The sequence below is a fragment of the Sarcophilus harrisii genome, chromosome 2, assembly GCF_902635505.1.
Source record: "Sarcophilus harrisii chromosome 2, mSarHar1.11, whole genome shotgun sequence".
Lineage (NCBI taxonomy): Eukaryota > Metazoa > Chordata > Mammalia > Dasyuromorphia > Dasyuridae > Sarcophilus > Sarcophilus harrisii.
This window is the reverse complement of record NC_045427.1, coordinates 548,000,026-548,015,398: the sequence shown is the minus strand read 5'-3', so window position 1 is coordinate 548,015,398 and position 15,373 is coordinate 548,000,026. Positions and strand designations below refer to the sequence as shown.

The 15,373-nt window shown below is 37.8% G+C and overlaps 1 protein-coding gene across 2 annotated transcripts in view; it reads right to left on the bottom strand.

Moving 5' to 3' along the window:
- Positions 1–15,373, bottom strand: part of LOC100927035 (protein regulator of cytokinesis 1-like) — a 38,356-nt gene that overhangs the window by 9,869 nt on the left and 13,114 nt on the right. The window contains exons 2-9 of one of the 2 annotated variants that reach the window (XM_031955619.1): positions 14,605–14,725; positions 12,738–12,860; positions 12,200–12,433; positions 11,399–11,569; positions 10,421–10,570; positions 9,046–9,193; positions 3,334–3,470; positions 1,299–1,394 (exon numbers count right to left, since the gene is read on the bottom strand). In XM_031955619.1, coding sequence (XP_031811479.1) covers positions 1,299–1,394; positions 3,334–3,470; positions 9,046–9,193; positions 10,421–10,570; positions 11,399–11,569; positions 12,200–12,433; positions 12,738–12,860; positions 14,605–14,725 — 1,180 coding nt within the window. The remainder of the gene's footprint in view (positions 1–1,298; positions 1,395–3,333; positions 3,471–9,045; positions 9,194–10,420; positions 10,571–11,398; positions 11,570–12,199; positions 12,434–12,737; positions 12,861–14,604; positions 14,726–15,373) is intronic. The other variant, XM_031955620.1, reaches the window with a different exon arrangement.

Below are 15,373 nucleotides of genomic sequence, written 5' to 3'. Positions count from 1 at the left end.
AAAACCCTTCACTTTTTTTTTTAAAAGAAATTCATGCTTGAAAATAAAAAGCTATTATTTTTTAAAAAATGAATTAATGCTTGGGAGGCCATGGTGCTGTAGCACCCATTATTTTTAATCTCATTAAATGGAAATGCACTTTAAGACTTAACAAGTGGCCAGAGATATGTGATCTTGGGAGCATAAATTTAAAAAAAAAAAAAAAAAAAAGGGAGGGGGAACTAGGAAAATTCTGGAGCTAAAAATCCTATAACATCTCTCTCCAAAAGGGAGGACTACAAAACTATTTTTGATAAACACTTAATTTTAGAATTACTATTTTGGAGGGGAAAATGTCACTATAGTCTAAATTAACTGACCATCTCTGTAGTACTTATTTGCTTTTTAAAAAATAATAACTTTTTATTTTCAAAATATATACATGGATGATTTTTTATATTCACCCCTACAAAATCCTGTGTTCTAATTTTTTCACCTTCTTCCCCTACCCTAGTTGATCCAATATATGTTAAACGTGCAATTCCTCTATACATATTTCCACAAATATCATGCTGCTCTGTACTCATAATTCATCAAACCTGGAATCTTACTTCTACTTTTCAATCAAAATTTTCCTTAAGTGTGAATCTGACCACTTAATTCTCCACTATTTAATTAACTCTACTGTCTCCAGGATAAAATATAAAATTCTCTGTTTGGCTTTTAAAGCTTTTTATAATCTGGTCCCTTCCAATTGATTTTCAGTCTTTTTGTGCCTTATTTCCCTCTCCATATATTCTATGTTCAGGGACAATTGCTGTTGCACATCTTGCAACTCTATTTCCATTCGCCATGCCCTATGCATTCCAGGCCTGTCTCCCTCCCTGTCTACTTCCTGGCCTTATAGGCTTCTTCTAGTCTCAGCTAAAATTTCATCTTTTGCAAAAAGCCTGCTCTTCTTTAATGCTCATACTTTCCCTCTGCAATTACCTGAAAATTATCCTACATGGATCTCATTTGTACATAATAGTTTGCAGCTGTTCTTCCCCATTAGCCTTTGAGATATTGCCCTAAAGTCCAATTGATAACAAGAAACCTTGATATGAGTCATTTATGTAAAGTAGATGAGAATGAATAACCCAAGGCTCTCACAAAGCTACAAAGGTTGATCCTGAGCTCAGAAAAGAAATTATATCACAGGTTCCAAATGTTCATCAACATTACTAGATTAGTATATAGAAGACATTAATTATACAGAATAACCTTCAAGTGTCTGATTTCTTTTGGAATTAGGAGTCAACCAGCCAAAATAACACTACCTTAAAGAAAGTTTTTTGGAGCCTGGCTCTTTGTTTTTCCTCCTTCAGGAGGTTTCCACCCCGGTTAATAAAACGACTTGGATCTGAAGCTTTTCTCTGTGAAGACAATTAACTTCAATTAGAACTGTATTCAATCATTAAGTCTCAGCATAACTAGTTAGTTCCTTGGAAATCTCTTAATCTCAAAGAATTATTCTTAGAAGGAATTAGAAAGGAAGTCTAATGTTTCTTTCCTTTTCTAAGGATCAATAAAAAAAATGAAGTCCAATATTAAAAAAGAATAAACCAAAATTGAAAAAGCATTTCAGTCTGGCAGGCTGACAAACTGGAGAACTGATAGAGAATGATGATGAGCCCCTCTTCTGACTTTGCTTAAATTATATCAAGCCCAGAGCTGCCGAGTTGGTTCTCCAGGCCTCCAATACTTCCTCCCTCACTTCTACTTCTTAGACTCCCCAGCTTTCTTCAACATCCAATTCAAAGGTCACTTTCTGAAGGAAATCTTCTTTGGTTCCCTATATATAGCTAAATATTTATAGTCTTTCCCATTAAAATGTAAGTGCCTTCATGGCAGGGACAGTCATGAGGATAGGGAGGTAAGGGGAGGTAAGGGGAAGGAGGAGAGGGGAAGGGGTGCTATAATTTTGGCTTTCTTTGTATCCCTTGAGTTTAATAGTGTTTGGCACACAATACAGTCTTAATAAATGCTTACTGATTGCTCATCTGTCTCTGATTTTCAAATCTCAACAAGAGCTGGAAAGTAGGAAAGTTTGAGATCATCTTCTCACATTAAAGATAAACATTAAAAAAAAATTGCAGGTGGGGGGGGAAGGAAGCTAGGGGGTCCGGTGGAGAGAGCACCAGACCTTTAGTCAGGAGGACCTGAGTTCAAATACAGCCTCAGACACTTAACACTTCCTGACTGTGTGATCCTGGGCAAGTCATTTAACCCCAATTGCCTCAGAGGGAAAAAAAAGTACACATTAAAGGTAATGGTCTTTGAAGCACATAATACATTCTTAATAAATGTTTACTGATTGCCCATCTATCTCTGTCTCTGATTTTCAAATCCCAACAAGAGCTGGAAGGTAGTAAAGTTTGAAATTATCTCATCACATTAAAGGTAAAGGAATCTAAATGGATCCCAAACTAAAACTGATACTCAGGCAGTTTCACAAAATGTTGAGGGTTGTGTGTGGGGTGTGAAAATTAGGAGATTTAAGTGCCAAAGTCAAACGGGCATAGGAAAATTTTTCTGGATATGACCAATATTTGCTTAATACAGTAAAAAATCAAGCTAAGAGAACTAACTATAGCTCTAGTCATTCACTTGTTATCAATAAGAGAATTTCTAGCTCAACCTTTATTACCTCTATTTACCTAAGATTAGGCTGTCACTATTAGGATTAGCTATCATTCTAGTGTTACCGGTTAGTCTGCAAAGTCTAGCTATATTCCCCAGTGTTTACCAACTAGTTTGTTATTTAACGTATATAAATCTTGCCCTTCTGCTAGCTGTTTTCTCATGTGTAAATCTTTGTTACTCTTCTATAAAATTCCATTGTGCCCTGCCTATGTAACTAAGACTTTTATAGGGTTCTAAAACTGCTGCTCAGGGCCCACTGGTGTTTGTATGCTGTGGGTTTATACACTGAGCACATAATAAACCAGTATTTACATGTTGGTCTGATCCACAGAAGTACTTATCAAGAAATCCGTAGGCAATTCACAAGTTTTAGAAATATTGTAATACCAAAATCATGTAACTGTGCACAAGGCAATCTGAGATCCTGGATAGAGAGCTGGCCACAGAGGCAAAAAGTTGTGGGGTTCAAGTACTACCTGTCATATACTGGCTGTGTGATCCTGGACAATGAACTTAACTCCCTCAAGTTACAGAGAAAGGCTGATGTGCTGCTAGGAGGAGCTTCATTATCTGGGAATCCCAATGAAAGCCCAGATGCATCCTTCATCCCCATTTCTTTGGCTGCTTCCCCCCTGCCCTCCACTTGTTCAGCAAATACCAGAATAGTACCTCAAACTCCAAGAAGAGCTTCCAGTTTTCTTCCCACTTCTGGATACCTTCGAAGAGCTCTCTGTGCACCTCATAGTAATGTTTCAATTGCACCACCTCAGCATCATGGAGCTGGAGCAAAGTCTCTGAGTAGTCTTCTGCACAACAGTCAGGGTCCAACAGAAGAGGGGGGAAAAATCCAAATTTGCCCCCATTAACGTTTCAATGCCCCTAAATAGTCACAAGCCCCAGCTTATGCATCCCCTTACTTTTTTATTCAGCCTTTAATGCAAGTCTGATGAGAAAGAACATTCTTATTTTTCATACACATTTACCTCCAGTGTTTCCTTAAGGTCCCTAAAGATATGCCACTCATTTTCTAAAATATAAAATTTAGATTTTTGTTCATTTTTTAAAATGAAGCATTTTTAGACTATGCTTAAATTCGCTTTAAATGTTTATTAATTTTCTTACCATTTGCCTTCTTAAAGGACATAAAGACAGAAAAGCACAGACACAAAAGATATGAGAAAAAGACAGTGATACATACAAGAGATACACAGATTTTCACGGAGCAACATTACCATCTTTAGCCCGGTGAGTAGATTGCCATTAATGACTTTAAAGTCATGTTGTATTTATGTAACTATGGAGATAAATGAGGATGTCAGCCTTGGTGCTTTTCCAGTCAACTGCATAAAATTTTACTGAGAACCAGATCCTACATACAGGCTCAATGACATCTCTCCCCTTTCACAATCTATTCTTCAGACAGATGTCAAAATGATCTTAACGCACAGGTCTGATTACATTAGTCCAAAGCCTACAAATATCCAATGTTTCTCTATTGTCTAGAAGAAAAAATAAATTGTTTTAGCTTAGAATTCATTTTTCTCTCAATTTTTTCTCTCTAATTTATCTCTATTTTTACTCCAACTTATTTTTGTAGCCTCATTACATATTATTTCCCTTTGTGAATCTTACAAGCCAGATAACCAGATTGCCAGGTGTTCCCCAGTCTTACCCTGAATTCTTCTGCCTCTGTATAATTGTATAAACCATCCCCCATCATTGAAATGCCTTTCTTCCTCATGTCCACCTACTGAAATGCTTCTATTCTGTCAAGTTTTAGCTCAGGTACCATTCTTTTATGATGCCTTCCCCAATTCCTCTACTAACAAGTGTGACTGTCTTCTGAAATATTCCTAGATCACTAAAGATTTCTCCTTTTCATTCTATCATAGTAGACAAAGCACTGGACTTGGAATCAAAAAGATCTAAATAAAAATCCTACCCCTGAGTTACTAGCTACAAGTCACTTAAACTCTGTAAAGGGCTGAAACTCTGAATTGATGCACCGAGGTTGGACAACCGAGCACTTAAGGCTAATTACCAATTGGACAAAACTCTACTAGCATATGCTTGGAAAATGGCCTTTCCCACTATTCTGTGCTGGTTCAATCTTTTGGTGTATACAGAGAATTATGGGAAGAATTAGGGGGTGGAGTAAGACAAGCCAGAATCACTTTGGCAGTAGACAGGGAAGAAGGAGGTCGTGGAAATCCTGTGTCCATCCAATTCACTTCTACCTCTAAAGACCAAGAATAAAGACCAAGGACTTTTGCTTATTCTAACTCTGGCTGATTCTAAGGTATCCAGGGTGCTAACTCAGTCTTCACAAAACTCTCAGCTTAAGTTTCCTCATCTGTAAAATGGGGATAATAATAGAACCTGCCTCACAGATTTGTATGAAATAATACACATGAAGGAAACTGCAAACCTTAAAGCTTTATATAAATGTTATCCATTATTATTTCCCTTCTCATAGTTATTAATTCATGACATAACTGAAAAAATAGGCATAGAGTAATATCAAAATTATAATTTCCCTTTGAAAAGCCAATCTAGTCAGCTTCAGCTATAATCTATCTGGATGACTCTCAAACTGACATTTAATTTTACTCAAATGTTTATTAAGTACAACTATGTGAAAGGATTTATGCTAAGCATTGGGGATGAAAAAGTCCCTTCCCTCAAGCAACTTGCATTCCACTTAAGAGTAAAACCAACTCAAGCTCTAATCCCATATTCACACTTGCCTAGGACATCTCCATTTCACTTTCCTGCCATTATCACTGATTTAGGACATCCAGAACTAAACATCTTTAGTACTGGAAACAAACTTCCCCTACTTGGATTTTTTTTTCTATGTTTATCAATGACATTACCTAGTCTCAAAACCTCAAAGACATTTTTAACCTCTTTCCTCTCAATTAGTTGTCAAATCCTACTAATTCTTTCTCTGAAATGTCTCTTGTAGCCATCACTTTCTTTGCATTTCTATTGCCATCATCCTAGGCTAGCTCCTTTCAGCCTTTTAAGCTTTTAACTAATTACTCAATGATTACTGTATCCTAGGAGGCCTGCCCCATCTTCATTACTTCCCAACTATCCTATCACCAGACAGATAAGAATAACAGCTAATGGAACTTCTTGGTCACATGAGCAACAAGACTGTAGACTGGAAATTTTCTCTGATCTCCATGACCTCTTAAATTCCAAAATAGTAATTATGTACCAAAGATAAACAGCATACACTGTTTCCATGATCTAAGACACTCAGAATCCAAAAAATGGTACGAAAAATCGTCCAAACCCAGGAACTGACGCTCATGACCCTGAGCTCACTCAGCACCCACCCCTATCTCTCATATTAACAGGACTAGCAGACCCAAGAACAGAACAGAGACTTATACTAAAATCCACCTCAGCTCCTTGATCATCCCCTCCCACCCCACACCAGACCTCTATCTCTTTCCAGTGCTGTAAAGACCCTGGCACTAGACTACAGAGGCTACGTTGCCAGCCAGCTTCAGAAGCAAAAAGCTTCTGGAGGCTGCAATCCAGAAGCACTAATGTAGAAAAGTTCTGAACTGCTGCTGCCAGGTCAGAAAACTGAGGGACAGAGGGAGTGGGACGGGTGAAGGACAGGGCACTTCAACTGTGGAGAGCTGGGCAAAACTCTCCAATGAGCCTGAGATAAAGAGCTAGGGCTAGTTCTGACCACTCAAAAGTCACTGGGGAAGAAACCTAGATTGGGAAACAATGAAATGCCCTTTGTGGGGAGGAGGCTAACATGCTCTGACATCCAGTCCCCAAGAAAATCACAATTATAGGGGAGGGAATTAGAATTGAGCCATGAGGAAAATAAGGGGAGGAAAGACAAAAATTACCAAGGATTTCAGGAAGAAGAAAACTCAAAGACCTTGCATACAAACATATATCAATAAGGAAAACAGTCACATCAGAAGGAAATTCGGCCTCCTGGATCTAATAAATGAATTTCAGCATCAATGAATAAATATTGCAAAATGAAGGAAAATGATTCAACACTTGGTAAGAAAAAGGATCATATAGAACTTGAAGTGAACATGGGATCATAATATGCTGTTTCTAAGTAGCTTTAAAGAAAAACAAGAATTATGGGAATTGAATTTATGGACTGTACAACAAAAATAATGAGAATAGAAAAACTTGAATCTGTAATGGCAAGCCTTACCAAAGAAACAAAAGAGAGAACAATGAATTGAGGATATAAATACATAGAACTGAAGAACAATGTAAAAGAAAAATACCAAAAAAGAATTAAAGAAAATATGTTCACTATACAAGCAAATATGCTGTTGATTTTTGAAACAGGATGTACAGAGATAACTCAAGCATCAAAGATCTCCCAGAAGAACATAACAGATAAAAAACTGTAACACCAAAATGAAGGAAAAACAGAAGAGAATTATACAGAACTTCAAAACACAAAAAATGAAATTCCAATGGAAACAATTCATAGATTGCCTCCAGAAAAAAAAATGCTGCAAATTCCAAGATACCATGGTTAACAATTCAATGTAAAAATAAGTTCTGCAAGCCACCGGGAGAAAAACCTTCAAATAAAAAGGAAAGGACAATCAAATAATACAGGACTTTTCTGCATCCACTAAAAGGAAAAGGTAATGGAGTAATATAGTCCAAGCCATGAAACTTGCAAGCCAAGGCAACCTGTCCTACAAATCTGAGCTTAACCATGTAAGACAAAACTCCCCTGTCCCTATTTCTCCACGCCCCCACCTCAAACTATAAATTTGCTTGGCCAGTCATAGAAGGTATGATTACTTTTTTAAAAAATCTGTAGATGGCACCAATCCAAAAGTGTGACCCTAAGCAAGTCACCTGATCTCAACACTTACTAAGAGTTTAAATTGCAGAAAGTGTGCCAGCCTGCTTTGGTAAAGGGAGATTTATCACCTGAGAATTCTGTGTATCAATGAAATCACAGGTTCAATGGCTATTCCTCAGCAATTTTATTGAGACTTGGATATCTATAATTTAAAAGGGTCCTGAATAAACAGAGTTTGTCTCAAAAAGGAGGCTCAGACCATGATGGGAATCCAGTAACTATATCATAGAAAGAATGGCTCTTGTGCAAAATATGATCCACATTTATCTCTGAAGCACATGAGTAACCTTAAATCTCAGTCTAAAATGGAATAGTTAATCCCAGAAAAGACCAGATCTGTTCGATAATCTTTCAGAGGACATAACTAGGACCAGCAGGAAGGAGATAGATTTTAACTCACCAAAAGAAAGGACTCTCAGCTATAGACATCTGCCAATAAAACAGCTCACCTTATGGGGCAGAGAACTTCTCATTATTGAAATAGTCACAAAACCCCATCGCTGGAAGAAACCTTAAAATTCATCTACCAATAATCCAGTAAGAATTTCCTCTATGACCTGACAAATGTTCACGCCACTTCCACATGAAGGCCTTCAGCGAGGGGGAATAGATCTGCCTGGGTATTCCAGTTCTACTTATGAACAGGTCTAGTTATTAGATTTTTTTCCTCACACTAAACCAAAATAATCAACCTTCCTAACCTCCAATCCTTTTTCCTCAATCAATTCCCCAAATATTTGAAGATCTATCACTTTTCCTATATTCCCCTCCCACCAAAATCTTCCCTTCTCCAGGTTAAATATTCCAAGTTCCTTTAAATAACCATGCTACAACATTGTCTCCACTGCCTAAACAATCCTAATTGTCTTGGTCTGGTTGTGGTCTCCTTTGCAAAATGTAGCACCCAGACCTAATTCCAATGTGACAGACTGAAATGAGAGGCAGTGTAGTACTGTATATAGTGAGCCCTGCTTACAAATCTTGCCTGACAAATACTGGTGTTAGGACCCTGGACAAGTCATTAAATCTGTCAGTACTCCGGACATCTAAGATTGTAAATTATGAATAGATATTAATCTGCCCAGGTAGAGGGATTTTATTTAGGGGAAATAGACTAGTTAAGTCCTAAGTCCAGGTATCCCTTTTCTTCCTTCCCCCCAAAATAAATCACTTTCTTCCTGGCTCTCTCAGGTTAACTTCATATCACGTTAGCTTTTCTGGCTGCCAAATCACATTATTGCCTTATACTGAGCATCCCATTATTTCCCTTGAGCCTCATTTTTCCTCATCTGTAAAATGAAAAGGCCAGACTAACTTTTCTTCAAAGTTCCTCCCGACCCTCAGTCTGTGATCCCCTGAAATAGAAAAGGCAGGCCGCATCCAATGGCCTCTTATAAATGTGGATACTTGTTGTTAGACAAATAAGAGAAAACAGAATCACAAAAAGAATGAGCAGACAGGTTTATCTATGAGACTGTGTTGACATCTCCCATACCAACCAGAATAGTAGGGGGCAAAGGCTTCTCTCTGATCCTGACTATAGAAGCACTTTTCCCAATACAGAGACAGTTCTTCCCTCACAGCTTCAATCACTTTTTTCAGGTTCTCAATCTTCAGCTCTTCCAACCGATCTACTTCTGACTGAAGCTGCCAAAAAGGGGAGGAAGCATCAAAAAGAGCTTTTCTTTTTTGGTGGTTTGCTTAATTTTATTTATTTTTAATTTATGGTGTTAAACAAGTATTTCCACAATATAGTCTAACAAAAAAAAAAAAAAAAAAAAAAAAAAAAGACTGGCACACAAAACTGCAAATCCATTATGTAAATTTGTTATTCCTTTTAGACATATAATAAAATTATCATATAAGTTTTTTTCTTCCCTTCCCCTTGACTCAGAAATAGCTATGATTAGACATAAATAATATATATATATACACACACACACACACACACATATATATATGTAAAGTTATTTTATACATATTTCTACTTATCAGTTCTATCTCTGGATGCAGAAAGTCTTTCTTCATATGACCTTTAATTTGATTCAAAATGAGTATTCATTCACAATCATTCTTAATGTTGCTGTTACTATATATGGTGTTTTCTTGGTTCTGCTCATTTTACTCTTCATTTTTTTGTGCAAAGATCATTCCATGATCGTTAAGCTCATTATCACCTATAGTATTCATTTCATCATAATTTTATACTGAACATTCACCTGAGCTCTGCTGCATTTCTTTTCTCCTTTTAATGGGCCAGATATAGGGCCTTAATTTATGACACTAAAAAAAATTTTCTTTCCTCTAGAATGGGTTTTATGGGTATCAGCTTATTGATCAGCTGAGTTAGGTACAAAGTAATGGAATATTAGGCATTTTTCAAAATGTTAACTACTTAAACCTCAATTCCATGATGGTTTCCAAGACTAAAACCATAGTGAGGTTCCTTCCCCCAAAAGAAGTCTTGCAGACTGGAATTAAGGAATCATGTCTATTTAAAATAAAACAATCATTACAAATTCCACTGCTGGCCCAATCAATCAAACACCTAGTTTATGTCAGCTACTACCAGAGACAAAAATGAAGCAGTCCCTACTTTTAATAAGCTTCTGTTCCGTATTCTATCAGGGAAAATTGCATGTACATATCTATACATAAAATCATATACAAAATAACCAGAAAGCAATGAGGGTGGGGGAAAATATCAGCAGTGGGAGAAAATCAGGGAAAGCTTTGGACACAGAAGATAGCATCCATGTCAAATTTTGAAGGAAACAAGGAAGGTGAAATGAGAGGGCAATCTTGAAGTGGCCCATGGGCCAAAAGTCGCCATCCTCCCAGCCAGCAGCATTAATGCCTATTGTTTTCTCTTACCACTTTTCTTCTCTTGGTTAATGAGTCAGTCATAAGTATAGCCAAGGTTTCTCTCTCCTCACAAGGAACTTGTAACTCATTCCAGAGCTTTTGGATTTGAGCATGTAGTTCTTCACACACAATCTCATTCTCAGCTCTCAGCACCTCTAACTGCCATTAAAAAAAGAAAAAGAGAAAAGGGCCTTTCACAGTAGGCCATTTACCTACCTGAGGAAGATGCCTAAAACCTACCAGCCTATAAGGAGAGGGAAAGCAAATGAGTATTTGCCTTAAATCAGGGAGTCATGCTTGTATTTACAATTCTTTCAGCATATGGACCAAGGAACATCCAGAAATCATCATTTCAGGGAAATGCCACAGAATAGAACCTCAATGTCCCAGACCAGAAATTATCACCAAACTCTAGATTGATAAAGGGGATTGATCAAGAAACATTTATAAAGCATCCTACTATGTGCCAGGCACTGTGCCAAGCACTGGGAAGACAAAAAGAGGCCAGAGATAGTCCCTGAACTCAAGGACTGACAATCTAATGGAGGAGCTTCTAAATATATACACGCTCTAATGGAGAAGCTGCAAGTGATACATACACTCCTAACTTTAGCAGCATAGTGATGCCCTCCTCTAAAGGAAGAAAACACATCAATGCTGCTCAAACACCACCTTTACCCAACCCTTCTCCATAGTTACCTGTCATCTATCATCTATTAGTTAAATTTTTTGTAAACTTGAATTCAAAACTAGAGATTTTTAGCATTTCTTTCCTATTTTTCCTCCTGGAAAATAACATTTCCTCTCCCCATTCTAATGGGGATAAAGGCAATAAAGAGAATGGATGTGTTATTAAGGAGCAGTGAAGCACTCGTAGGGCTCTGGCCAAGTCATCTGGCTCAGAACAGGGCAATCTCCAGGTCCTGATCTAGCACTCCCTCAGCAACAGATCAGGTCCAAGAAGGACCTGAGGCCGCATCTCCATACCCGATGGAGCAGGTCATGCAGAGCTGCAAGCTTTTCCAGTGACAGGTCAGAAGTATCTTCATCTCCACGTGACACATCTTTTTCAAGGCTTGTGTCTGGGGCGTAATCTAACTCTTCCATAAGAAGCAGGATCTGCCTCTTTGCGCTGACAAACTCCTCCTGTCTGCAGGCCTAGAAGAGAACAGAAAGCACATGTTCCCCTCAGGGTGACTTTTTAAAAAGGTGCCTCCATGTACAAACTTCAGCCGGACTCATCATCGGGGGGTAAGTGGCAGTTCCTCACAAGCCAAAAAGACCTGGCAACAAACTCTGAAGAAGCTGCCTGACCTAGCTGGGGCTCATCACCATGAGGATGGCCACAAGGGATGGACTTTCCAACCATACAACTCTTTAACGAGAGACAGCGTAATGTGCTGGAAAGAACACTGGACAGCTTCACCCTTATGCTTCCTGTGTGACCCTGGGCAAGTGACAACTTTTTTTTTTTTTTTGGTGAGGCAATTGGGGTTAAGTGACTTGCCCAGGGTCACACAGCCAGGAAGTGTTAATTGTCTGAGGCTGGATTTGAACTCAGATCCTCCTGACTTCAGGGCTGGTGCTCTAGCCCTGTGCTACTTAGATGTTAGGCTCTTTAAGCCTTGGTTTCTTCATCTGCAAAATGGGAATGATGAGAATATCTTTCCGGGTTGTTTTGATGATGATGTCAGCTATTACTACCATTACTACTACCACTACTACAGATCAGCAGATTGGCTGTGATGCGCCAGGGAAGGACTGAAGTGCCAGGTGTCTGCCACATACTTTTGTCTCAGCCAGGGTTGCCAAGTAGCATCTGAACTGGTCCAGCTCCTCCAGGCTGGGCACTGAGCCCCTGTCCATGCTGTAGGGGGATGTGTGAAGGAGTTCACAGAAGGCCTGGTCTTGCTCCTGAAGTCTTTTCAGCTCACATAGCCTGTCCTCCTTCTGCTTTAATCTGACTTCCAGCTGGATGCTTAAGTCCTTCTTCAGCTGCAGCATGGTGATGCCCTCTTCCTCCTGTACTAGAGGAAACCCACATCAGTTCTGCCCAAATACTACCTCCTCGAGTGACTCTTATTACACTAAAAGGGGGAATCTAAAGACTGGAAGGCTGACACATGTATAACTTGTATCAAACTGCTTGTATTCTCAATGCAGAGAGTAGGAGTGGGTAAGGAGGAAAGGAAAGAATCAGGAACTCAAAGTTTTAAAAATGCATATTAAATTTTTTTACATATAACTAGAGAAGAAATAAAATGCTAAATTAACACTGGGAGACTGGAGAGAATTGGGGGAATATTCCAATTAGTTCAGAACTTACTTGAAAATGTTCCACATTTAATTCAAAGCACAGAGTGTCTAGCTGTTTTCGATATAATGCTATGTTTTCCAGAAGCCTCATCTTCTTGTTCTCTTCCTCTGCAATTATTGTGTCCAAAAGGCTCTATGGCATGAGAGGGGAAAATTAGCAATCCAACTTCTTTGGATTCTTGGGAACATGAAAGTCCAGGGCTTTCAAGAGGGAGGATGCTCAGCAGCTTTTTGGGGGATAGCAAAGAATTAGAAGCTGAGGAGATGCCCATAAACTGAGGAATGGCTGAACAAGTTGTGGCATAGGAATGTAATAGAATACTATTATGCTGTAAGAAATGAGGAACAGGCAGATTTCAGAAAAACCTGGAAAGATTTACATGAACTGATGCTAAGTGAAGGGAGAAGAATCAGGATAGCATTGTATACAGTAACAGCAATACTGTGTGATGATCAACTATGACAGACTTAGTTCTTCTCAGCAAATATGATTCAAGACAATTGCAAAAGACTCATGTTGGAAGGTGCTATCCATAACCAGAGAAAGGACTATGGAGTCTGAATGCAGATTAAAGCATACTATTTTCATGGTTTTTTGGTCTTTTTTCTTGTTTTTTCCTTTGTATTCTGATTCTTCATTTACAGTGTGACTAATGTGTAAATACTTTTAATATGACTGTACATGAATAACTTATATCAGATTGTTTTCCATCTTAGGTAGAGAGAAAAAATTTGTAACTCAAAATCTTTTAAAAGTGAATGTTGAAATGAGATAATTGAGGCCAGTTTAAATGATCTCTGATGAAGAGAGCCATCTACACCCAGAGAGAGCACTGCAGGAACTGAGTGTGGATCATGACATAACATTCCCACTCTTTGTGTTGTTGTTCATTTGCATTTTTTCTCATTAATTTTCTTTCCTTTTTGATCTGATCTTTCTTGTGCAGCAAGATAATTGTGCAATATGTTTACATATATTGGATTTAACATATATTTTAACATGTATAACACATATTGTATTACTTGCCATCTGGGGAGGGGCTGGGAACAATAAGGGGAAAATTTGGAACACAAGGCTACACAGGGACCAATGTTGAAAAATTATCTGTGCATATGTTTTGAAAATAAAAAGCTTTAATAAAAAAAGTGAATGTTGAAAAAAGAGGGATGCTCAGATATAAGCTTCTTGATTTGACATGCTACAACTAATTTCCTTTTTTGGGGAGAAAGGGAGATGGAGGAGGATCTGGAGTTAAATGACTTGCCCAGGATCATACAACTAGAAAGTATCTGAGGCTAGATTTGAACTTAGGTCCTCCTGATACCTGGACCAGTGCTCTATCATCTGAGCCCCTAGGAACCCTCCCTTCCCCTTCCTCCTTTACTAATTTCAAATAAAGAAATAGTTTCCCTCTATTCCAAAGTCTAGTGCTAGATGCTATTTGCTGGGCAATAGCCTCCCTATATTCTCCTGGGATTACTTTATATTTATTCTGCGTTTATTTGTGTTTCTCCAACAGAGTATAAACTCCTTGAAGGCAGGGACTGTTTCACTTCTATATTTCTATCTCCACTGTGATATCTCCACAGTGCCTAAGAAATGCTGGCTGAACTGAAATCTATCGCTGCTTAACATACCTTTTGATACACTCTTTGTCTCAACTAGTATCTCCCTCAAGAGCAGAGATTCTCAACTGCTTTTGTATTTAAGAGTTTGGTTATACCTATTGATCCCCTTCTCAAAACATGTTTTTAAATGCATAAAAAATACATGATTACAAAAGATATCAATTATATTGAAATAGTGATCAAATATCAAAAAGTTTATGGACCCTGAATACCATGAACAATATCAGCAAAGTCAAAGCTATACTTACTTTCACCACTTCCATCCTCTCTAGCCTCTGGTCTTCTGGAATTCCCATTGACTCAAAGAGATCCTGAAGAAAACTCAGAGCTTTGTGGAGATAGGCCATTGATTCCACATTCAGCACCTCACTGAAGGCAATTAGTGGTGGTAAAAAGAAAAATAAGTAAATAAAAACAAATGGAAACAACGTGGGTTCACTCTCAATTTAGGGAGAAAAATTAAACGAATTGGGTTATAATGGAATACTACTATGTCATAAGAGACAATGATTAATTCAAATATAATTAATTCAGAAATACATAGGAAGATTTGTATGAACTAGTACAGAAAGAAGTAGACAGAAACAAGAGACCAACCAACATGCATAACTATAATCATGTAAATCAAGATAACACTTAAAAAGAAGTCAAACTCAAAGTAGTTGTAGTTTATTAATGAGAAAATCTGATGAAACATTTCTTTCATCTTGGTACAGATGTGAGGGACTATAGAATTGAAATGTATATGTTAGACAAGGTTGTTTTATTGGTTGATTTGGTTATTATTATTATTTTTTTTTACAAGAGGGATTAAAGTGGTAAGAGAGTTTTTTGGAATGTGGGATAAAAAGCAAAAAGCATCCAAAAAAATCCTTTTAAAAACCTATATATTTTTATCACTTTATGATCATCTAATTTGATGCTTATAATAACCCTATAAAGTATAATACTTATTTTACAGTTGAAGAAGCAAACAGACACAGAAAAACTAAATGTTGTGTCCAAGATTATGTCCCT